Source organism: Erpetoichthys calabaricus, chromosome 4 (genome assembly GCF_900747795.2).
Source record: "Erpetoichthys calabaricus chromosome 4, fErpCal1.3, whole genome shotgun sequence".
NCBI classification, from domain to species: domain Eukaryota; kingdom Metazoa; phylum Chordata; class Cladistia; order Polypteriformes; family Polypteridae; genus Erpetoichthys; species Erpetoichthys calabaricus.
Window position 1 is genome coordinate 142,795,715 of NC_041397.2, and position 25,795 is coordinate 142,821,509.

Consider the following 25,795-nt stretch of genomic DNA (forward strand, 5'->3'; position numbering starts at 1 on the left):
CAGAGCGCCCGGAGGAAACCCACACAGACACTGTTAGAACATGCAAACTCCACGCAGGGAGGACCCGGGAAGCGAACCCAGGTCCCCAGGTTTCCCAACTGCGAGGCAGCAGCGCTACCCACTGCGACATCACAGTCCAGACCATCAAATACTATACAGTGATAATTAGAGTATCCTGATTGTAATATGATGATTTCTTTCATTCAGGTCTTTCATCTGTAAAACACACAAAGACTCACAGTGCACTGATATAAAAAGACAAAGCTGTCTGGGGATCTGACTTTCCATGAGTTTTTAGCAAATCTCCAGTGATGTCACACATCTTTGTTTTTCATTAAGTGAATTTGTGCCGCCACCATAACAATGCAAACTGCCTGACTTACTGTGTGAACTGTGCCCTTCCTCTCTTTTGCTTCAATGATGTTATTTAATACCCTTGAAGCAACCAAAGTTCATCTCCCCATGAAGTATAAAACTGTGGAAATTAAAAAAAAGCAACATATTTCAAAAGATACTACATGCAACCAATTTTACATTTTTTAATTCAGAATTTAAGGGTTTATAACCTACTAATGTGTGTTATCTTAATTGTTAACTTTATTTTGTCTCTGTATCAGCTTGCCCTGCGGTAGACTAGGATTCCATCCAAGGTTGTTTAATGCCTTGCAGCTGATGTTACCAGCATCGACTCTGGTTTTATGTGATCATTAAGTAAAGCAAGTGTAGAACTGGATGTTTGAACACAAACTCCATTTAAACTCATCCCAAATAAGGCCATTCAGAAATCTTATAGATGACTGGATTTTTTATTACTATATTGTTCCTGACTCTGTGGTCTTGGTCCCTTTGCCATAGGATGAGAGATTTCAGTGTGTCCCCGCATAAAAACGCAGATTCTCTCTCAGTTCTCTGCTGTCATTGATATCTTGTATTATGACAACTGAGCTACACACCACTTTTTAGTAGGTTCAAGGCCATGTGCTGGATGTAATGATAATACTGTATTTCAGAGTCAGAGTCATCCTAGCATGTATACAGCCATCTTTTCTCTCTTGACCCAAGTACACAGAATTAAAATGGCAAGTGTCATAGGTTTTGTTGCTAACACTATTCACATGGTGTTATTTAGTTGTTATATCTTCATTATATGGATTTCGCGCTGAGCAAATGCTAACAAAATTGAAGAGTGTCAGTGTGCCTCTTCATTCTTTCATTACTTTATGAACTTTCTGCTAAATCCCAATGTAGATCTTAGGTATATAACTTATTATGGATGGTTTTATTTCATTTCATCACAAGTTATGTTTTTATGGGCTACATTTAATGTTTAATTATATAAGTTAAGATGTTATATGTCTGAAAAAATGTGGACTTTACATAATTCAAAGAAAGCAAGCACTATAAATAATAATTCCATATAAACGCTAATTGACAGAATTAGTTTTATAGGCAGAATAACTTATGAACCAGAGCAGTGTCATAGAGGATAGTATTGTGTTCACAAGAATTACTTGTGAACGCTTTGAAATCACTTTAGTTCTTTTTATCCACTGCTTCCTAATTCACACATATGAGAAAACCCTCACATAAGACATTCCATTCAATTAGTCTTGATGTCTAGTTATGCCAGGTGTCAAGCTTTTTAGGGATCCACTTTTTTGACACTGTAGACCAGGGTGTCTCAAACTCGGTCCTGGGGAACCCACTGTGGCTGCAGGTTTTTGTTCCAACCAGCTTCTGTTTTTAATTGGACTCCTGAACTAATTAAGGGAACTGTTATTTCCCAGATTCTGTGTTTTGGGAACAATATAGAAATTAGAAAACTAAGTTTGGTAAAATATATATATATATATATATAAATATATATATATATATATATATATATATATATATGGGAATAATGTATATTTTTTCATTTTAACAATATTTTCATTTTGATTTTCATTGTACTTTTCCAGGTGTTCTAATTGTTTAATTAATCCATTATTTACTAATTAGTGGGTCTGATGCTAAAATAGTTGCAGCCTTTGATTATTATATTATGATTGTCATTATTAAGATACAATGAAGGGAGCAAACTACACCAAGAAAGGGCAATACATAATGAAACCAACAAAAGAGAGTTAAGCATTTAAATCAACAGCAAAAATAGAAATATTTGTAAATGTCTTATAGATGTAAAAATCATGCAGCTGTGTTTTTCTGAATCCAGAATAAGAGAAGAGAAAAAATACCAGCTAATTAAATGAGATCAGACTTATCAGTTGTTGTCACTGATTATGAATCTGGTTGAAACAAAAACCTGAAGCAACAGTGGGCCCCCAGGACTGACTTTGAGAACACATGCTGTAGATCCTCATTTGTGGGAAAATGTTTTACCTTTTTTTGTCCAGGAAATTACGCCCTTATGATAAAGAGTGTTTTCAGCAAAAATGATAAGAGGTTGTACATGCCATATGACCAATCCCAGGGGTTCACTCCCTAATGGGAAATGAGGGGTCAAAGTTATCCTTTCACAAAACTTCAAAACAATGGGATTTGGTAACATAGGCATGTGGAGTGTTGTTTTATATTATTTTGAGGGTGATGATCACAAAAATGATAATATTTTTGGACTTTGATGTTTGCTGATGATATTGTTATCTGTAGCAAGAGTAGGGAGCAGGCTGAGGAGACCCTGGAGAGGTGGAGATATGCTCTAGAGAGGAGAGGAATAAAGGTCAGTAGGAACAAGACAGAATACATGTGTGTAAATGAGAGGGAGGTCAGTGGAATGGTGAGGATGCAAGGAGTAGAGTTGGCGAAGTTGGATGAGATTAAATACTTGGAATCAACAGTACAGAGTAATGGGGATTGTGGAAGAGAAGTGAAGAAGAGAGTGCAGGCGGGGTGGAATGACTGGAGAAGAGTGTCAGGAGTGATTTGTGACAAACAGGTGTCAGCAAGAGTGAAAGGGAAGGTCTACAGGACGGTAGTGAGACCAGCTGTGTTACTGTATATGGGTTGGAGACGGTGGCAAAGACCAAAAAACAGGAGACAGAGCTGGAGGTGGCAGAGTTAAAGGTGCTAAGATCTACACTGGGTGTGATAAGGATGGACAGAATTAGAAATGAGTACATTAGAGTGTCAGCTCAGGTTGGATGGTTGGGAGACAAAGTCAGAGAGGCGAGATTGCGTTGGTTTGGTCATGTGCAGAGGAGAGATGCTGGGTATATTGGGAGAAGAATGTTAAGGATAGAGCTGCCAAGCAAGAGGAAAAGAGGAAGGCCTAAAAGAAGGTTTATGGATGTGGTGAGAGAGGACATGCAGGTGATGGGCGTGACAGAGCAAGATGCAGAGGACAGGAAGATATGGAAAGATATGATCCGCTATGGCAACCCCTCACAAAAGTAGCCAAAAGAAGAAGAAGAAGCATTAAAAAAAAAAAAAAACTTTCAGTATTACAGTACTAGTACTTCCAATGGATCTATAACATTGATCACTAAGTGCTGGCAACACAACACCACATGGCTAATTATGCAAATTAGACATGTGCTCAGCCATAATCTTAAAATAAACCTTAAAGGAGCCCTTCCTTTTCTCTTTCACCTCAACAGAAAACAGAGATGCACTGTAAAATAATAAAAAAAACAAAAGATTTATTACTATTTATAGGGCATCTCTTTATTCTTAATGAAAAATGAAAGTGTGATGCATCTGTGAAGATAGGGAAACAAAAAAGACATTCCCACTGTGCCCAGAGTCGCGACTTCAAGTGCAACGAGCCAGTCCCACTCCACCGCTTCAGGGCATAGCTAATGTGTGCCCCAAGATTCACAGTGCAATGATCTATATTTTATTTACTTATTTCTAGTTTGTGATTGTTTGTTGTATTTAATTTGTAGTGTTTGTTCGATCTGTGTCTTTTGTTGTTGGAGGCACATGGTGTAGTGATTAGTTTTGCTGCCCTCATAGCTCTGATCACATATTTGGCCACAATAATTGGTCCAGAATTGTTGGTAGACATTTCCCTAGCCCTAAGTGACACTTAAAAGACCATTATACCGTTACAGTCCACGTAAAACTAGTTCAGTCCCTCCTTCCCCATTCATTTCAAAGTTCCATGTTCTCCATTTAGGAACATTTCCGTGATTTCACCAAACTTGAGACAAAGAGAATTCAATGGGCTACACTCATCACTACTGGTGAATATAAAGTTCATTGTCCAAATGCCATTTATAATTACTGTAACTGGAGCTCTACCCACAACTGCTACTTTCTTGTATACATTGTATAAGCTGATGTGATTGTTACTAGTAAAAAATAATTATACAGTAAGAACCGATGATTTTAATATCCTACTTATGAGTCAGCATATCCATGTAGTTATCTGTATATTTTCTAACCTGCTTATTTACTTCAGGGACATAAAGAACCACTGCCTGTCCTAGCAGTAATGGGCAGCCATCCCTGTGTCCCATCTTAGGGACACACTCACTCATACACGCCCTCCCACACATACTCACATTTAGTCAAATTAAGTTATTCTTTATGTAAGGAGTTTCTTGGTGATCATTATAGCAAAACAAATAGCAATATTATAATTATATATTATTATATTATAATTTTTTTAATACTGGGGTGTCTATAGTAGGATGTATCTGTCCATTGTGGATCCCTCAAGTAGCTTATGAGCACAAATGTGTCTCTCAGTATCTTCTTCATTACTGTTGCCACATAATGTGACTTTATATTGTGACTTCAAACCAACACTGCTTGAATATTTATCAGGCCAAAGATCCTAATGGCAGCATTCAGTAGAAAGGCTAGCATCTCCCAGTAAATCACGGCTCCTATAATGACTCACTGTCATTCCTCTACACTCAATGATGCAGTGACCTTGTGAGCAAAATCTTGTTGAAATATGACTCAGTGGAAGCTGTAAGCCACATATTTCAGTATTTAGGAGAACCTTGCAATCTCAATGGGAATGGAGAATGCTTTGCTTTTGTAAGCAGCATTAGTATTGCCAGACATTTGGTGTTTGAAGCTTTTTTTAAGCCAGTCAATTAAGTTCCATCCATCTATCCATCCATCCATTTATTTTCCTAACCTGCTTATCCAGAGCAGGGTTGCTGGGCAGCAGGAAACTATTAATTCAATTCAATTCCATGTATTGTTATTCAAAGCATTTTTTAATAGACTAGCCAAGAGTATTACTCAGATTATCAAACTGCAAAAAACATGAAAATTAACTGTTTACAAAGAAATGCTAATTGAGTGCAGAAATAGTAAATTGCACAACAGGATATGCTGTGGGGCAAGTGAAAACGGAAGAGAAAAAAAATGTGATGCTAATTGTAGAGAAAATAAATCTCTTGTGGTGCACTGGTCTAGCAGAAATTAAAACTGTGGCAGAATGGATAAACTGAGACGTATTAGTTCATTAATCTTTATTTCATATAGTGCCATACTTTATGATGCAAAAATATTTACATAATGAAGAGTAACATTATATTTCCTTTGAGTATTTTATTTTGCTGAAGAAGCATTGATAAGCGTAATAGAGAAATTGTGCATGACAGCAACACGCTAAATGTATAGTGCTGTTATGTTTCAGCCAGGGTCTGATCCATGACTTAAGTAGATTTTCCTTTATTTTATCATTTCTGTTGTTTTTGAATCATTATTTTAAATAATTTTAATTGTTTTGTATTTTTGTTTGCATAGTTTTTATGGAATGTGTATATGTTTTTGTTTAGTTTCCCTGTGTTTTGTGTGTGGAACCACAATAGACAGGACCACCTCTGCATCACTGCTGAGGGATCTCCCTTGGCTTTTTTATTCTAGCCGAGGAGTTAAATCCCTCAGAGTGTCATTGGTGTTTGTGGAGTTCAGATCATTGTCTTGTAAGTACCGTATCAGATTTCCTGGTTGATTGTCTTTTCTCTTTGCTCTCGGATTACAGTTTTTTAGGTGTGTAACTTGGTCTTGGTAACCTTGGACTGACTTTTTTAGGAAAAAACATTGTGTCTTATTTTTGATCTTTATTTTTTTTTCCTTTACTGCCTATTTAATTTTTTTTTATTTGAATATCATTGTTTTGCCTTTGACATTTCAAGCAAAAGATTTACAGTATGGTTATCCTCTCACTTGAAGGGCATTTTTGTATACTTACAAAATTTTGAACTTTTGTGTGGGCCTTTAAAGTTGGGAGAGTTTGGGGTAAGCTGCCTGAAGTGTGGCCCGTTTCTAGGCAGATCGTTGAAAGATCTGGTCTAATTTTGTTTTTTGTTTTTTTGAAGCCTATCACCCCTTGTGTCACTGCCCTCACAACAAGTGAAAAAAGTACTTTTGTTTCTCACATGTCCTGTGTAAGCTGAAAGAAGAACAAGAGTACAAGAAAAACAAAATAAAAGAAAACAAAGGAAATATATTTGGGGCGTTAAAAGCAGGATTAACTTGAGTTTTGAAATAACTGTAGCAAGTCTTGTGGTAACAGTTCTAGGAATCAATTTTCAAAACAAATATTCTATAGAAACTTTAGATTTATCAAGTCACACACAATGAAATTGAGTAATGTTAACAAGAAGTCACAATTTTTCCTTTCATTTTCAAAAACTGAATAGTCCTTTATTAGAGTTGTGAGAAGTCTATCGCAGTAGCATAGGATTTGAGGCAGGAACCAATCCTGAATGGTCAGGAAGTCCAACACAGGACTGCCTTAAGCCTGTCCGGATGGAATTTATTGGCCTTGGTAAGAAACAAAGTTTGACAAATGAGAGAAGACATCATTCAGTCCACCAGGCTTGTTTGGTTAGTCCTAATATCTTATCTGCCTACACTATGACAGTTGCCATTCGCTTCCCGATTCCTCCCTGTGTGGATAGCGCTTTGAGTACTGAGAAAAGCGCTATATAAATGTAATGAATTATTATTATTATTATTGTTTTCTCTTCAGCCTAGTCACTCAGTAGGTTGTTCCAAATCCACATGATACTAAATCCCAGGTTTTCACCTCATCAAGTATGTTTATTATAGGAGTTAAATAAGAAAAGCTGTCATATTGCAAATCAATTGTGGCAAACATACAAACTCTGGACACAGGGAATGAATGCTGAATAAAACAAGTAAGTATAAACAAGTTTATTTCTCTTCTCTTGTTTACATTAAATGCAGATAGTGGCTGTACAAGATAATAATAATAATTCTTTGCATTTATATAGCGCTTTTCTCACTACTCAAAGCACTCAGCAAGTGCAGGTTAAGGACCTTGCTCAAGGGCCCAACAGAGCAGAGTCCCTATTGGCATTTACGGGATTCAAACCAGCAACCTTTCTGATTGCCATTGCAGATCCCTAGCCTCAGAGCCACCACTCCGCACATGCAGATTAGGTTAATTGGCAAGTGTAACTTGGCCAACGTTGTGTACATGAATGTACCCAGTGATGGACTTGCATGCCATCTAGGGATGGTGTGTGTGTGTGCGCGCACCCTGCGGTGGGTTGACGCCCTGCCCGGGGTTTGTTTCCTGCCTTGTACCCTGTGTTGGCTGGGATTGGCTGGGATTGGCTCCAGCAGTCCCCCGTGACCCTGTAGTTAGGATATAACGAGTTGGATAATGGATAGATGGATGTGTAGTAGTTGTGGAAAATACTTAGCACATAAAAAAGAGACTTCAGCCATTGTTAAAAATGAAGCCCAAAATGGACATCCTTGATTTACACCCACTGGTGGAGCCTCATGTCCTCTTGTTCGATGCAACATGGCAGACTAAAGAATTAGCTTCCTTTACCAATTAGGTTCATTTATGTGTAATAATTATTTCAATTACACCATTAAACATTCAGGTAAATGATCAATTTTAGTAATACCTCTCTACCTTATATATTATGTACAGACCCAAAATAGTTAATCCTTGGGAATCATGGGTAAATATCTGGCTCCTATACTTCTTACATATAAACTGTTATTTGAAAACAAACTATAAAATTAGAATGTTATATATGATCTCATCTTCTGATTTAAATGTACTGATACAAATGTCAGGATGTCCTAGTTAAACAGTCAGGTGGTCTCAAGCACAGCGGTACTCTCTAGACACTTGCCCCATTTACCCAAAGCCAGCATTAGAAGCACCATCCAGATGACTATGCCTCAGGCCTCAGAGCAAGTGCAGCAACTCAGTAGGTTAAAGACCATGAGAAGCCATACACCATGGAATTAAACATCACCATATTTAAATCCTTTAGAACATTTAGGTGAGATGCTGGAGCAGCATCTAAATCAGTTTTTATTGCAATCACCATCAAGACGTTAATGACTTTCTGATGAGAAAATAGGGGCCACTACCATTTAGCAGAATTTTTACATACTAGCATATTCTATGCCACAGAGAATAGCATCATAAGAAAAAATGTGAGTTTAGGGTGAGTTTAGGGTGCATGCATGAGTGGGTCATGTGATGGACTGGGAACATTCTCAGGGAAGTTCCTGCCTTGAACCCAGTGCAGTCAGGATAGACCTTGATTTCCCATGGCCTAGAAATGAATCAAGTTAACTTGCAAACCTTATGATACCTTCTTCTTCTTCTTTTGGCTGCTCCCATTAGGGGTTGCCACAGCAGATCATCTTCTTCCATATATTTCTGTCATCTGCATCTTGTTCTGTTACACCCATCACCTGCATTTCCTCTCTCACCACATCCATAAACCTTTGCTTAGGCCTTCCTCTTTTCCTCTTCCCTGGCAGCTCTATCCTTAGCATCCTTCTCCCAATATACCCAGCATCTCTCCTCTGCACATGTCCAAACCAACGCAATGTACTCATTTCTAATCCTGGCCATCCTCGTCACGCCCAATGCAAATCTTAGCATCTTTAACTCTGCCACCTCCAGCTCTGTCTCCTGCTTTCTGGTCAGTGCCACCGTCTCCAACCCGGTCTCACTACCGTCCTGTAGACCTTCCCTTCCACTCTTGCTGATATCCGTCTGTCACAAATCACTCCTGACACTCTTCTCCGTCCATTCCACTCTGCCTGAACTCTCTTTTTCTACTCTCGTCCACAATCCCCATTACTCTGTACTGTTGATCCCAAGTATTTAATCTCATCCACCTTCGACAACTCTACTCCTTGCATCCTCACCATTCCACTGACCTCCCTCTCATTTACACACATGTAGTCTGTCTTGTTCCTACTGACCTTCATTCCTCTCTTCTCTAGAGCATATCTCCACCTCTCCAGGGTCTCCTCAACCCGCTCCCTACTATCACTACAGATCACAATGTCATCAGCAAACATAATAGTCCACGGTGACTCCTGTCTAAACTCGTCTGTCAACCTGTCCATCACCATTGCAAATAAGAAAGGGCTCAGAGCCGATCCCTGATGTAATTCCACCTCCACCTTGAATGCATATACATCACTCCTACCGCAGACCTCACCACAGTCACACATCCCTCGTACATATCCTGCACAACTCTTACATACTTCTCTGCCACTCCCGACTTCCTCATACAATACCACAACTCCTCTCGAGGCACCCTGTCATATGCTTTCTCCAGGTCCACAAAGACACAATGCAACTCCTACTGGCCTTCGCTATACTTCTCCATCAACACCCTCAAAGCAAACATCACATCTGCGGTGCTCTTTCTTGGAATGAAACCATACTGCTGCTCACTAATCATCACCTCACTTCTTAACCTAGCTTTGACTACTCTTTCCCATAACTTCATGCTGTGGCTCATCAGTTTTATCCCCCTGTAGTTACTACACTCCTGCACACCCCCCTTATTCTTAAATATCGGCACCAGTACACTTCTTCTACATTCCTCAGGCACCCTCTCACTTTCCAAGATTCCATTAAACAATCTGGTTAAAAACTCCACTGCCATCTCTCCTAAACACCTCCATGATTCCACAGGTATGTCATCTGGACCAACGGCTTTTCCATTCTTCATCCTCTTCATGGCTGTCCTTACTTCCTCCTTGCTAATCCATTGCACTTCCTGATTCATTATCTCCACATCATCCAACCTCTTCTCTATCTTGTTCTCTTCATTCATAAGCCTCTCAAAGTACTCTTTCCATCTGCTCAACACATTCTCCTCGCTTGTGAGTACGTTTCCATCTTTATCCTTTATCACCCTAATCTGCTGCACATCTTTCCCCGCTCAGTCCCTCTGTCTAGCCAATCTGTACAGGTCCTTTTCTCCCTCCTTAGTGTCCTACCTCTAATACAACTCATCATACGCTTTTTCTTTAGCCTTCGCCACCTCTCTCTTCACCTTGCGCCTTATCTCCTTGTACTCTTGTCTACTTTCTGCATCTCTCTGACTATCCCACTTCTTCTTGCCATCCTCTTCCTCTGTATACTCTCCTGTACTTCCCCATTCCACCACTAGGCTTCCTTTTCCTCCTTCCTCTGTCCAGATGTCACGCCAAGCAACCTTCTTGCTGTCACTCTTACTACATCTGCTGTATTTTCACAACTGTCTGGTAACTCTTCACTACCACCCAGTGCCTGTCTCACCTTCTCCCTAAACCCCACCTTGCAGTCTTCCTTTTTCAACTTCCACCATTTGATCCTTGGCTCTGCCCTCACTCTCTTCCTCTTCTTGATCTCCAACATCATCCTACAGACCACCATCCTATGCTGCTTAACTGCACTTTCCCCTGCCACTACTTTGCAGTCTTCAATCTCCTTCAGATTGACTTTTCTGCATAGGATGTAATCTACCTGTGTGCATCTTCCTCCACTCTTGTATGTCACCCTATGTTCCTCCCTGTTCTTAAAATACGTATTCACCACAGCCATGTCCATCCTTTTGGCAAAATCCATTATCCTCTGACCTTCTTCATTCCTCTCCTTGACACCATACATACCGATCATCTCCTTGTGTCCTCTGTTCCCTTCACCAACATGCCCGTTGAAATCCGCTGCAATCACCACTTTCTGTCCCTTGGGTACACTGTTCATCACTTCATCCAACTTACTCCAAAATGCTTCTTTCTCATCCATTGCACACCCAACTTGCAGGGCATATCCACTAACAACATTCATCATCACACCTCCAATTTCCAGCTTCATAATCATTACTCTGTCTGACACTCTTTTCACCTCCAAAACACTCTTGAAATACTGTTCCTTCAGAATAACCCCTACTCCATTTCTCCTCCTATCCACACCATGATAGAACAATTTGAATGCACCTGGCCTTACTCCCCTTCCGTTTAGTCTCTTGCATGCACAATATATCAACCTTCCTTCTCTCCATCATATCTGCTAACTCTCTCCCCTTACCAGTCATACTGCTAACATTCAAAGTTCCTACCCTCAGTTCCAGTCTCTTTACCTTCCTCCTCTCCTCCTGCCTCCAGACATGTCTCCCCCCTCTTCTTCTCCTTCTTCTTCTTCCTCGGGCAACAGTAGCCCAATTTCCGCCAGCACCCTGTTGACTAACAGTACTGGTGGCAGTCGTTGTTAACCCGGGGCTTAACTGTTCCGGTATCTAAATTTGTATTGTTGTCTACATATTGATTTGGCAAAATTTTACACCGGATGCCCTTCCTGACGTAACCCTCCCCATTTATCCAGGCTTGGGACCGGCGCAAAGAAACACACTGGTTTGTGCATCCCCTGTGGCTGGGTTTGCAAACCTTATGATACCATATGTGATAATTTAGTGAAGACAGCTTAACTGTAGAAGTAGGTTAACATGATGCATATAAATAAAATAAAGTTTTGTTAAAATCATCTGGCGGGGGTGAGTAGAATCAGAACATAAATTAATTTATTTCTTTAATCAGCATCTGCCTTTGAACATTTCAGTTCCTAATGAATTAATATCTACACAGTTGTATTTAGGAGAAAGCCAGCATTTGTGTAATGCATTGTGTGCTGTACGAATAAGTCATCATTTCTCTACCCTGAATCTGCCTTAAAAGGCTTTTTTAAGAGATTCTATTTGTTATACACTCCTTGAAATCATTTTGTCATATTGTACTTATAATTTAATTCCTTTAGTCCATGATTCCTTAGTATGGGTACTTGAGCAGTCCTTAGAGCTATCAATGCAATATTCCCATTCTGCAGTTTATATTCCACTATCCTGAATGTAAGGCTCCTCATTTTCTGAGTATTTTTTTAGAACACATGGCCAAGGTACTAACAAGGACAGCAGCACCCATACTCCCATTCAATCTCATTGGTAACATTTGTTAATGTTTAATCTGTCTCCTATCTGTTGCCCAGCACACATATAGCAACTGTTGTGTTTGAAAGAAACACTTGATAAGCAAGTCACTTAATTTCAGTGGGTGGATGTCACCTTCTAAATTAGACATTGATTCACAGTGAGTTTCTGAGTTTCCCAGTCTTCCATTTCAGTAGGTTTTCTCAGTGTGTTCCTGAATAACCACCTCTTAACAGAGTCACCTGCTTTCAATATGCTCCTGAGACACTTTATCTGCCCCTCATCTGCCTTTAAGGAATGGATGGCACTTTGTCTCCTTGCTTCATTCTAGGAAGGCGTGCTGACATGGCTACACATGCATGTCCTCCTGCCACAATAAGCATGCAACCTGAAAGAAAGAGACAAGCTTTGCTCTGATGGAACGCCAGTTCAGTTCTGACTCAGGTTTCACATTTTGCAGTATGCCAGTTAGTTTGTCTGTGTTAAATGCCTGTTGTGCACACCTGCTGTGCTGAAGACTACGTCCAAAATAAATTCTTCAGAAAAGATTAAAAAAAAAGCGTTCTTATGTTGTAACTGCTTAGACACGTTTATTTTTGGATGATTATTTTTACACTCAAATAGTTAGCAAGAACAATTTAAGCAGAAGTTACAGTTTTTGGAAGGTATTTGGTAAAGGCTGGCACCACAGAGTTTGAAAATAATAATTAAGAAGAATGACGCATGTTTTTTACAAGGGAATGTAACAGTGTACGTAACAGTAGACTGGGGAAGATGAAAGATGTGATAGCTGTTTACTGAGGCTCCTTGTAATTTTATCAGCTGGTATGTAAGGTGTATTTAATTTTGATAGGAGTGTGACACGTGCATCAGACTTCTGAGAAGTCACCCCAAAAGTTCTAATATTTATATATATATATCCATCCATCCATTTTCTAACCCGCTGAATCCGAACACAGGGTCACGGGGGTCTGCTGGAGCCAATCCCAGCCAACACAGGGCACAAGGCAGGAAACAATCCTGGGCAGGGTGCCAACCCACCGCAGGACTTTATAAATATTATATATATTATTTTTCTTTTCTTCATTATGTAAAGCACTTTGAGCTACTTTTTGTATGAAAATGTGCTATATAAATAAATGTTGTTGTTGTTGTTGTTGTTGTAATATATAAAGCTCAATGTGTGTGTGTTTGTTCTTTATACAATTCTTCACCCTTGGTCTAAGCTTAACAAACTTTTGCACACATATGCCAATATTGCAGAAAACTATTTTGGAACCCACAGTGCTGGCCCTGGGGTTATCTTTGGAGAGCGGGTTTCCTTTTTCCTAGTGAGTTTTAAGGACAGTGTCTATTCCTGGATTTTGCCCCCTGAAATGAATTTAATTTATTTTCAGGGCTCAAGATCCACCAAAGGTCACTGTCCTATATTTGAGCAAAGTGATTTTTTGCACATAATTATTATCTGAGAAAAACATATTTGTTTTTGAATTTTATCATTATTTATTATTTCTTGGTAAGATTATGCCTGCTAAGAAATGGACAGCAGTTGGTAAAGTGCCTCCTGCTACCAAAATGATGTCCATCTCAAGGGCTTAGGAAACATCAGGACAAAGAGAAATCAAACTTGAAAATTAAAAACCTGCTACTTCCAGAACAAGTGAAACAGCAGAACAGACTAAAAGCAGACTAGCAGACAAAAGGACCCGCAGGTGAATCCATGTTCTTCACATAGTCAGCTTTTTGTTGCATGTTCCAGAATGGAATATCCAAACAACGTGTTCATTTCTACACCAGGAGGAAGAACAACCCTAGGCTTTTTAATACATTTCTGTGAGAACATAAAGAATATCCATCCATTGTCCAACCCGTTGAATCCGAACACAGGGTCACGGGGGTCTGCTGGAGCCAATCCCAGCCAACACAGGGCACAAGGCAGGAACCAATCCCGGGCAGGGTGCCAACCCACCGCAGGACACACACAAACACACCCACACACCAAGCACACACTAGGGCCAATTTAGAATCGCCAATCCACCTAACCTGCATGTCTTTGGACTGTGGGAGGAAACCGGAGCGCCCAGAGAAAACCCACGCTGACATGGGGAGAACATGCAAACTCCACGCAGGGAGGACCCGGGAAGCGAACCCAGGTCCCCAGATCTCCCAACTGCGAGGCAGCAGCGCTACCCACTGCGCCACCGTGCCGCCCATAAAGAATATTCATCCATCCATTTTCCAACCCGCTGAATCCGAACACAGGGTCACGGGGGTCTGCTGGAGCCAATCCCAGCCAACACAGGGCACAAGGCAGGAACCAATCCTGGGCAGGGTGCCAACCCACCGCAGCCCATAAAGAATATATAAAATATATTTTTTAAATTCTGTCGTGCATGACTATCTGCAATAAACCTTTTGAGTGTAAAAAGTGACTCATTATTATATGTCTGTAGAATGGTAGGTATACTTTAGGAAACACCATTTGTAGAAATTAGATAAAAATTAAATAGTTCTGCCTTAAAATTACTTACCCAGCCAACACTGCTGCTGCTAGTTATATAATATGGCACACAGCATTCTCAAACATGCAATAATCCACTTCAGGGCTGTAGTATTGATTATCGAGTACAAAGCATAGCACAGACCAGAAAAAGAGCAACAGTCAATTACAGCGCCTGCTCAAGTGCCCACTCAAACTCACACAGAGCTAATTTTGAATCCTATTTACTTTAATATATACTGTATATCTTTCTGGATGTGAGAGAAAGACTGAAGAACCTGGAGGGAAAAACGCAGACATGGGGAAGAACAACCAGGTGTAGGATCTGAACCCAGGATACTTATGTAAAAATAATAAAGAGATTTTAGTTTTAACAGGAGTGTGATGTGATGCACAAGTGATACAGTAAGAATAAAATAATCAGAGGTGGTGCCAACTGCAAATACCAATTTATGTACACTAGATTCAGTTTGACACATCATTTAAAGGGATTGCCCTTATTTCATAAGTAATCTAATACAGGACATCAGGGGGCTTGTGCCGATCCTAGTGCTGCACATATGAGCGCATTCTTCAACTTGTTTCTAATACACAGATCATGTTTCTAGTACAGTGATAAAGAAGTAAAATGGTCCAAGTGTTTAAAATATAGATTGAGCATGTTACTTTAAAATGAGTTCAACAAAAACATAGGAGCACAGGTAGAACTCTGTTAAGAGAAATTTTGCACACATATTAGGAAGTTCTTCTTCACACAGAGAACTACTGACACATGAAATAAGCTGCTAAGTAATATGGTTGATAATAGGGCTTTATGGACATTCAAAACTCACCATGTTTTTTTGGAGGATTAAAGTGGATTGGTTTGGGAAGCTTTGTTGGGCTGTATGGCCCATTCTCTGCAAAATTTCTTACGATGTTTCTTATTCTAGACATAAAACAGTTTTTGTCATCACCTCTCATAAGCAATGATTATACTGCATGCATTCAGTGCAAAGTTGCACTTGGTCAGAACAATTAATATGAAGCCATGCCACTTTAAAAGTGGGCATTTTTCCTTAGGTAAAGTTATTGAAGAATTGAGAACCTCACCTCAATGCATCTGCTCACTTTCATGAAGGACTGACAAAAGGTTGTTCCAACAAAATATCTGTACCAAAAATGATTGAAGTTGCACACAAACAATAGAAAGTGACATGCATTTTTGTTTAATTATCAGTAATTAGTTTTTTTGCGATATGTTTTATATATTTCTTTACAAATTACTATGTCTGTGTAGGAGAAGTGCTAAATTATTGAACTTCAAAACTTTTCTACCACTGAAAATAACTCTCTCTTTGTCTTTTTTCTACAGATTTCATGAATGCAGATTCTCATCAAAGCATGGATTTTTACAACTGTACTAATGGCAACTGCTCATCAGAAGAACTTGCCAAAGGGCCAACCAGTAAAATTTTGATTTCTTTGACTCTTTCAGTGCTAGCAGTTCTGACAACTGCTATCAACTCTCTTGTAATCGCTGCCATCATTGTTACAAGAAAACTTCACCACCCAGCCAACTATTTGATATGCTCCTTGGCTGTGACAGACTTCCTTGTGGCTATCCTGGTGATGCCATTCAGCATTGTGTATATTGTGAAAGAGTCTTGGATAATGGGCCAAGTTGCATGCAACATCTGGCTGAGCGTTGACATAACTTGTTGCACCTGCTCTATTCTGCATCTATCTGCTATAGCCTTGGACCGGTACAGGGCAATTACTGATGCTGTGGAATATTCTAGGAAAAGGACTCCAAAGCGTGCAGCGATAATGATCTCCATTGTCTGGATCATATCTATTTTTATCTCTATGCCTCCACTCTTTTGGAGGCATCAGTCAAACAACAGAGATGATGAATGTCTTATTAAGCACAATCACATTGTATTCACCATTTACTCAACCTTTGGGGCCTTTTATATCCCCTTGACCTTAATTCTTATTCTTTATTACAAAATATACAAGGCAGCCAAAACCCTCTACCACAAGCGTAATGCCAGTCGGATTGCCAAGGAGGAGGCAAATGGAAATGGTCCACCTGAGGCTGCAGACCGAGGTTCCAAAAATCCCTCCAACCTGTGTATCCCAGAAAAGTCCTTTTCTGAACCTTCCACAGAAGGTGAGAAGATTCATATCACAATCAGGAGTCCTAAAATGGAATCAAGGAGGGAAAAGTCATGGAGAAGGCAAAAGATTTCTGGTACAAGAGAGAAGAAAGCGGCCACCACTTTGGGTTTGATCCTGGGGGCATTTGTCATATGCTGGCTGCCCTTCTTTTTGAAGGAAGTTATTGTGAACATCTGTGCATCGTGCTACATCTCAGCGGAGATGTCAGATTTTTTGACTTGGCTGGGCTACCTCAATTCACTTATCAACCCTCTTATTTATACAATCTTTAATGAGGATTTTAAGAAAGCTTTTCAGAGACTTGTCAAGTGTGGCCAGTACCTTTAGAACTTTGAAAACAAAGAAATCATAGATAAAATAGAAAAAGGATTTACTGAACCAAAATAAGCTAGAAAATGGGGATCTATCAATCCATAAACAAGAATTAAAGAGTTAAGAGGAATTGATAGTGCAGAAGAGGAGGGCAGCATAACCCAGAACAACTGATAACAAAACAAAAACATCTCTCTTTCAGTTGGAATGGTTCACCACTTTGCTATTTTACTTTGTTTTGTCCAAAAGGATCAATGTAATTTTCTTCTAAAATTCCGTGGACCATAATAACAGCCGTGACTCTTACAACTATCTTTTTAGATTGTTTTGTATGGTCCCCTTCATGATTATCTTCATTGTTTTAACATGTGATACAATGAGCTGCTATAGTAGAATGTTGTATAGTTTGAAATGATACCAGTTTCCTTAGTTACCCAACTCTTAGGGTCTATCAAGAAACAAGATGAGAAGAACAAGAAAGGAAGATGTATGTATTGTGTGGGACCACTTTGTATTGTTCTCAATGAGAAACACCTCAGATCTGGTTTCATTTTTGAGGAACCTGTGTATCAATCTCCAAATAATTCAATGATTTATTTCCATCTCTCCATCCACCTAGATTTACACTCATCACCCACACCCAAGTCTACCTTTTGTTGTGCCACAGCATGCAAGATGTATCCCTTATGTAGGGAGTCATACCCAGCCATGACTACCACCTGTCAGTCCATTTTATTGGCTTGAGCTTCGAGCCCACCGAGAGAGGGGCATGACTGTACATCATCCAAGGCAGCAAACCAGTACTCTTTTTGTGACTTTATTGCGACTCCGTAGGTGAGTTAGCCACATAGGTGAGATGTATGAAAGATTTGCCATTTTTTTATACTTTCTAATTAAACAACAGACTCTATCCCCAATGATGGCTTTCCCCAGAATTTAATAACCTATGATATGAAATGGCATTTGTGCAGTTCTTTAAAAGTATTATATTTATGGGAATATTTTCCATTTTATTTTTCATAAATTTATTTTTGTTATGAGCAGACAACTAAATTGCTTATTGATAAGGATATGTCAGAATGGTTGTGCATGGCAGAATGATTCTGCCAATGAAAGCAACCCCTTCCATGCAGAGTATTCTGTCTTCCATCAGCACTTCTTGGGTAGTTCACAAAGGAAGATGTCATGGGGAATCACTATTTTCATTAATCAGCATAATGCCCAGCTTCTGCTTTTCCTTGTATATTTTTCTTAGGATGCTTTTCATCCACTGTCCATCACATGCTCGATGTGTATTGTTACATTCTCTTATCAAGATGCTGAGGAAGCCTCATTTCTGAGGCAGATGCTGAGGTAGCTTCATGAAAACTTCACATAGAGATAAATCAGTTAATGTCATTATTAGCACATTAGAACACTCTAGATGAGAACAGGCCATTCACCCCAAAAAAGCTTGCCAGTCCTATCCACTTATTTCTTCCAAAAAAACATCAAGTTGAGTTTTGAAAAGTCCCTAATGTCTTACTGTCTACCGCATTACTTGGTAGCTTATTCCAAGTGTCTATCATTCTTTGTGTAAAGAAAAACTTCCTAATGTTTGTGCAAAATTTACCCTTAACAAGTTTCCAACTGTGTCCCTGTGTTCTTGATGAACTAATTTTAAAATAACAGTCTTGATCCACTGTACTGATTCCCTTCATGATTTTAAACACTTCAATCATGTCACCTCTTAATCTTCTTTTGCTTAAAATGTATAGGCTCAGCTCATTTAATCTTTCCTCGTAATTCAGCCCCTGTAGCCCTGGAATCAGCCTACTCGCTCTTCTCTGGATCTTTTCTAGAGCTGCTATGTCCTTTTTGTAGCCTGGAGACCAAAACTGCACACAATACTCCAGATGAGGCCTCACCAGTGCATTATAAAGGTTGAGCATAACCTCCTTGGAGTTGTACTCCACACACTGTGCTATATAACCTAACATTCTGTTAGCCTTCTTAATGGCTTCTGAACACTGTCGGGAAGTCAATAGCTTAGAGTCCACTATGACTCCTAAATCCTTCTCATAAAGTGTACTCTCCATTTTCCGACCACCCATTGTGTATTCAAACCTAACATTTTTACTTCCTATGTGTAATACTTTACATTTACTGACATTAAATTTCATCTGCCACAAATCTGCCCAAGCCTGTATGCTATCCAAGTCCTTCTGTAATGATATAATGGATTCCAAATTATCTGCTAATGCACTTGTGTCTTTTGTGCTTCATGGATTTCCCTTAAAGATGTAATTTGATAATGTCACAGTAAGTTCAAGCTCCCTCATTTCATGTTTCAAAATAATTGTCATGTCCATCCATTCATTCTTTTTCTAAGTCTCCTGGTTTGAATTTGCAAACCAAGCATGGTCTGTTTGCACCTTCACTATATGTCTGCCTGGATTTTCCCATTATGTCCCAAAAATATGCAGGTTAGATGAATTGTCAATTGAAACCTACCTTATATGAGTGAGTAGGTGTAAGGAAGCCATGCAATGGTTTGGCACCATCTCCACAGTTGGTTCCTACCTCTCATCCACTAATACTTTGATAGGCACCAGCTCCCTACATCATCTTCATGAGCCCCTCAAAACATTCAGCAGATGACCAGATAGTCATCTCTGTATCCTCCAAAACTTTTCTATGTACACTTCATGCGGAAAGGCTTTAATTGTCACCAAAGTATCATGTTATGTCCTCTCAACCATTGTCCCTGATGTTTCCTCACTTTACTTAAAGTATCCAAAGTATATTTCCTCAAAGGTTAACTGTTCATTGGGAAATTAAATCTATATAATTAAGATTTGATTTGCAGGATCAGATAGCACTGCTGCCTTTCCACTCCTGGGATCATATCATGGCCTGGGCACTGTTTTTGTGGAATCTGGGTTGTTTCTGGGTGGTCTGCTTTCTTCCCACATTCCAGAGATGTACAGTATACGATACACTCACCAAAGGCTCATTATGAGTGAATGTGGATGCATTCAGTGAGTGTGTCCTTCATGTTTTATCCAGTGTTGTTTTGATACTGATGCTGCTGGTTAGACTTTAGGCTCCTCATAACAGCATTAAAAAAATCAAGTTCAGAAAATTCATGGCTAGATGAACTGTTGAGAATGGTAAAGAATATTTCCCTTGCGATCAAAAATGAATGTTTCTTTGGTTATTCAGTTCCACTTTTAAAGAACTGGAACTGGTCAAAAATATAGAGTATTATTTGGATAGATATGGTAGTGGTTAAGGAGGTGGATGGGGAGTATTTTGGCCATGAAGGTATCCCAACTGTATCTGTGTCACTTGATTTCAAACTAGCTTGGACTAACATTCATTACTCAGATTTCAGAGGCAATAACTTTTCTATTTGTTCACTTTCACAATTATCACTGTGACATTTTAAAAAGTAATCAAATTCTAGTTTCTCAGACATGTGACAAATTCATATCAAACAGTTTCATTGGCTTGCCTAAGTAGTCACTTTTGTTCTTATTTCCTACATCACAGGATGTTTATAATGAGGATATACAAAAACAATATCATGGCCAATCATTTCACAAGACCCCAGTACACCATGTCAATGAATCCCACACATAATTCCTGTGGCACAACGCTTTTCTCTCCTCAATCTGAAACTCCTGAAGTACTGTATGGGACAATTGGGTGTCCTTCAGTTAAGTTATGAATAAAATCATCACTGTCAAACAATCAGTTACAAGGAAATGTCAGAGCAGTGCACCAACTGAACAGTCCGGTGTAAAGATGACCCTGCTGGAGCGTTCTTCACATGTTAACAGGATTTTACCTTTGAGTTTGTGATTCTCTGTGCAAAGTGATACAGCTGAGTGGGCCTTCAATGTCTGTAAGACTGTAATAAAAATCATTCTGCCATTGGCACCTTTCTTTTATTGAGTATTTTCTTACAAAGTAATAAGAATGGAGGAGTAAGGTATGTTGTTTTAGACTCATTGATACCATCATCTGTGGAGATTAATGTGCATACATAACTTGTTTGGAAACTTCTAGTACAACAGCCAGTCACAGACAGCAATTAGACTAGTGGTGTATTCTCTAAAATAGTAAGGGCATTTTCCTCTGTTGTGTATGTCCAGTGGTGGACTGTCTAGATTGTGTTCCTGCCATGTTGCTGCTATGAAATGTTCTGCTAGCCCAAGCCTGTTTAAGTAAAAATGAAAATGGATGAATGGATGATCAAAGGTGCCCCTTATAAAAACAGAATCAAGAAAATAAAAATAAAAAGCATAATAAAGATGACCCTGCTTTGTTTCTCATGTGATGCTTTTGGTTCTAGACCCATGAGCGTGGCATATTCATGTTTCTATTTCACATATTGTACATTCTGGAAGTCGTACCCTAATTTTCTCAAAAAGTAGTTTTTACACAGTGGCTATCAGATGTCCTCACAACCTTATGCTTGGAACATAATGTGTTAGAGCTGTGAACCATATTGATCAGGGTCCTCATCCGATCATTGTCACTGTTCTTAGCCTTTACTGGAAAAACTTTGGTGTAAGAAGGTGAACAATCATCTTCAAGGTAATATTCAGCCATTGATTGTGGACAGAAGAAGCCCAAGACTACGGGAACCATCCTCTTTATGGTTGTTTTGTAACTAATGTAGCATTATTTAGATATGTGATTCACTTCATTCTCTACTAGCTAGTCACTAGTGGAAGTCTCATTAGTACTGTAAATCTTAATGTATATGGTAAAGCCACAATTCTAACAGAACTAATAGGGAAAAATGTCCTGTGTTAATTAGACATATAAAAGTGCCAAATAATGTAACTGCTATTTGTATTTTTTTAAATCTTCTGCATATTGCACATATCAAAAAGCAGTAGACAATTTTAATTCACTTAAAACCATTATTTTTAAATAAATGCCTAGTCCTGATATCATTTATACAGGAAAATATCCTGAAAAATACATTTATTGAGAGAAGTTTACAGTTTTGGAATGATTATTTTGTAAAAGTCAAACGAGAACAGAATTGCCATAAAAGGCCTTTTAGAGGAGGTTGGCATGGTGGTAGTGCTACTGCCCTGCAACTAGGAGATGGAAGTTCATGTCCCAGGTGCTCCCTGCATTGATTTTGCATCTTCTCCCCATGCTCACAAGGGTTTACTTTTACAGTCCAAAGACATGCTAGGTAAGTGAATTGGCATTGGCTCCTGATGTGTGTGCATGTGTGTGTGTTCACCCTGCAGTGGACTGCTACCCTGTCCAGAGATTACTCCCGTCTTGTGCCCTATGTTTGCTTGGATAGGCTCCAGCTTCCCCATGACCCTACCCTGTATAAGCAGTTTAAGGAAATGGATGGATGGCTAAATGGTCTGATGGGGTGGCTGGTTAAGATACCTATTTGTGAACCAGTTTCTGAAATGTTTCTACTTTAAAAATATAACTGAAAGAACAAAATAAGAAGGGTTAAAGCTCCATGGGCCAATTCTTCGTTGCTGAAAGAGGAAACTAGAGATAAAAAGGAAACTAGGGTTTCTTGTTCTTTGAATAGTACAATGCAGATGATGACTTGGTTCAGTAGTGAGGGTAGGGTAGGGTTTGCGGAAACATAGGTTCAGTTTATTCATAGCTGCAGGTGGAAAAGAAGAGCAGCAGTGCAACCTCAAAATCTTGCCGTCGTGCACCCACAATCTGAGATTTTGATCGGTTTGAGGGTGAATTTTCTTCCCACTCTTCTTCACAGTGATTCTTCACCCATACTACTCCCTCCTAGCCACCATTCAATCTTGGTTAAAGCACCTTTCACAGCTATTAAAGCAAAAAAGCTTTGAGGAAAGCCTATGTTATTTTTGTACAATGTGCTGGGGCATGATTTGTGCATTCCTCCTTGGAAAAGTTGCTGTTCAAAATTTGTTGGGTACTGTGGTTGGGAGCAATTTGTTAGGTCTCCCCACAGATATTAAACAGGGCTAAGGTAAGGACTCTGACTGAGCCCCTTAAGAACATCAGTGTTCTTCACTTTAAGCCAAGTCATTGATGTGTTTGGTCATTATCCAACTGAAACACAAACCTCCTCCCGGGTTTAAACTTTTTGTAAAGGGTAAGCAGGTTTTCCTCCAGAATCTGTCTGTATTGTGCAGCATTTATATTTCCATCAGTCCTGACCAAACTGCTGATCCCTGATGTTGGAAAAGCATCGCCACAACAGTTGGACCTAAGTGAAAGGGTGGGTACCTATCCTCATAAATTAACTGAGAACAGATGATCCACTCATTTCATGCACAGGTGGAGACCATCAAAAATTTGGTGAGTTGGTAAGGTAATACACTGACCTGTGCCTTTAATTTACAAAGTGAATTAATATTTTTAAAATCTCACAATTTAGATTTTTCATTTTCAGCAAACTGGTGAAGCATTTTTAATTAGTTTCTTACAATTTGCTTTAATTTATACCGTAATATTCTGCAAAAAAAAAGAAAAGAAGGTTAAAGACACAACAGTTTTGTTGAATGGCCTGCATCATGTGTTTATCTAGAAAACAAAGAGCAGGTAATGTATATTGGAGGGGAAAGAGGGAACAAAGCCAGGGCAGATGAAAGAAGAAAAGGTGAAAGTAACTTTGAAGAAGCTGCTTTTACAGATGATGAAGGAAGAGATTAAAAACTTTGTTGGTCATTAAAACTTGGAGAAATATGTGATCCCCGACTGAGAATTCTGTTTTTCTTCAAAAAGTGTCTTTAAAGCCATGTGAAAGAACACACACAGAGAATGGTGCATCTATGATCAAGGGATGTGAAGCAATCCACAGTAGGCTGTATACGGCCTTTAATTTTAATGACTCGATTGTGCTCTCTGAAACTTTCTGTTAGCCACCTCTCTGGTTCACCTATGTAGATGGTTGGACACCTCCTACAAGAAATACAGTAAATAAGGTTTTTACACAGGCAAGAGGCCCATTGTTTAGTACTGAATTTACCAGAGGGACCAGATACAATGTTATTATCAGTGACATATTTGCAAGTTACACAGTGGCTGCTGTTGCAGCTCAAAGCGTTTGGGGTGAAATGTGGCTCTCATTTGTGAAGTGAGTTGTAGATGAGAAGTTTGCATAGATTAGGAGGTCAACAGAAGGAGATCTAGGACGGATTAGGAAAAAAAAGCACATGAGGAAGGATCATTCTGCAAAATGAAGAATTTTTGTTTAAAGACCTGTGGAAGGGATAGAGTGTTAGGATGGAATGGCAGGACAAGTGGGTGTGGATGTGAGTTTCATTATTGGAGTTCCTTTTACAGTGGATGTTATGAGGTCTGCTCCTGGCTTGATTGGAGTCCCAATTCACAAGGTGAGGAGGGAATCTACTATTGATGAAGAAACTTTTCATTTCTGAGTGTTTCATTACAAAAGTCCTCATCATTGCAGAGGTGGTGGAGTCTAAGGAACTTGGATAGAGGCAGAGAGTTTTTAGGTATTTTTGACATTGCGATACCAGTCAAGCTCACCACTTACTCCCTGCAACTGGGTCCTGGACCTTATAACAGGCAGCCCCCCAGTCAGTCAGGATGGGGAACAACATTTCCAAAACAATAATCATAAATACAGGAACCCCACAAGGACATGTTTTGAGTTTCCTGCTGTACTCGCTCTTTACTGCGTATGACTGTTACACTTCCCAGCTTAACACCAGTATTATTAAATTTGTGGACGATACCATTGTCATTGGACTGATTTCTAGGGGTGACGAGTCAGCGTACAGGAGGGAGGTGGCTGGCCTTGTGAAGTGAACAGTAATCTCTTTCTTAATACCAGTAAAGTGAGATGATTATTGACACAAGGAGGAAGCACCTAGCACTGTATTTTGGAGAGAGACTGAGGTGGAAAGAGTAGCCACATTTAAACTTCTTGGCATTAACATCTCTGAGGATTTCATTTGGACTTACCATATCACAGACCTGGCGGGGAAAGCCTGGCAGTGTATGTATTTTCTAAGAAGGCTGAGGAAGTTTGGAATGCCAAGTACTGTCCTCAGCAGCCTCTACAGATATACAATTAAGACTGTCCTCACTTCAGTCTGGTTTGGGAACAGTGCAGTACGGGACCACAAGGTTCTAGAGAGAGTGGTTAAATTAGCACAAAATATCATTGGAATAGCACTCCATGCACTAGAGGATATCCATAACACCAGAGTTCTCAGGAGGACCCATAACATTATTAAGGACACAACCCACTCACTGCATGAACTGTTCATACTGCTACCATCAGGGAGATTTTATAAGAGCAAAGCAGCTAGAACATCAAGGCTAAAAGACAGTTTTCTCCCTTATGCCATCAGGCTTGTAAATAAAACCCATTCACTGGCCCTCCCTTCAGCACTGCAGGCTGGAGGATGGGAGGCCATCTTGAGACCATATAACTATAGAGCTTACATTGAACCATTTATTTATTTGTACAGTATGTGCACTCTTACTTCGTTTTGTTTTTGCATTCCTTTTTCACCTGAGTGTTTTTGTTTATTGTTATCTGTTGTTGAGTATTCTTGTTTATTGCTGGAGGACTAGCAGAATAAGATTCTCCAGCAGACCCCCGTGACCCTGTAGTTAGGATATAGCGGGTTGGATAATGAATGTATTGTAT

General features: G+C 39.4%; 1 protein-coding gene across 1 annotated transcript in view; it reads left to right on the forward strand.

Annotated features, from left to right (window-relative positions):
- LOC114651384 (5-hydroxytryptamine receptor 1F-like) overlaps nucleotides 1–22,360 on the forward strand; it is a 179,642-nt gene extending 157,282 nt beyond the window's left edge. Inside the window, exon 2 of the mRNA XM_051926989.1 lies at nucleotides 16,031–22,360. Within this exon, the coding sequence (XP_051782949.1) occupies nucleotides 16,036–17,166 (1,131 nt within the window). The 5' untranslated portion in view covers nucleotides 16,031–16,035 and the 3' untranslated portion in view covers nucleotides 17,167–22,360. The remainder of the gene's footprint in view (nucleotides 1–16,030) is intronic.
- The last annotated feature ends 3,435 nt before the right edge of the window (nucleotides 22,361–25,795 follow it).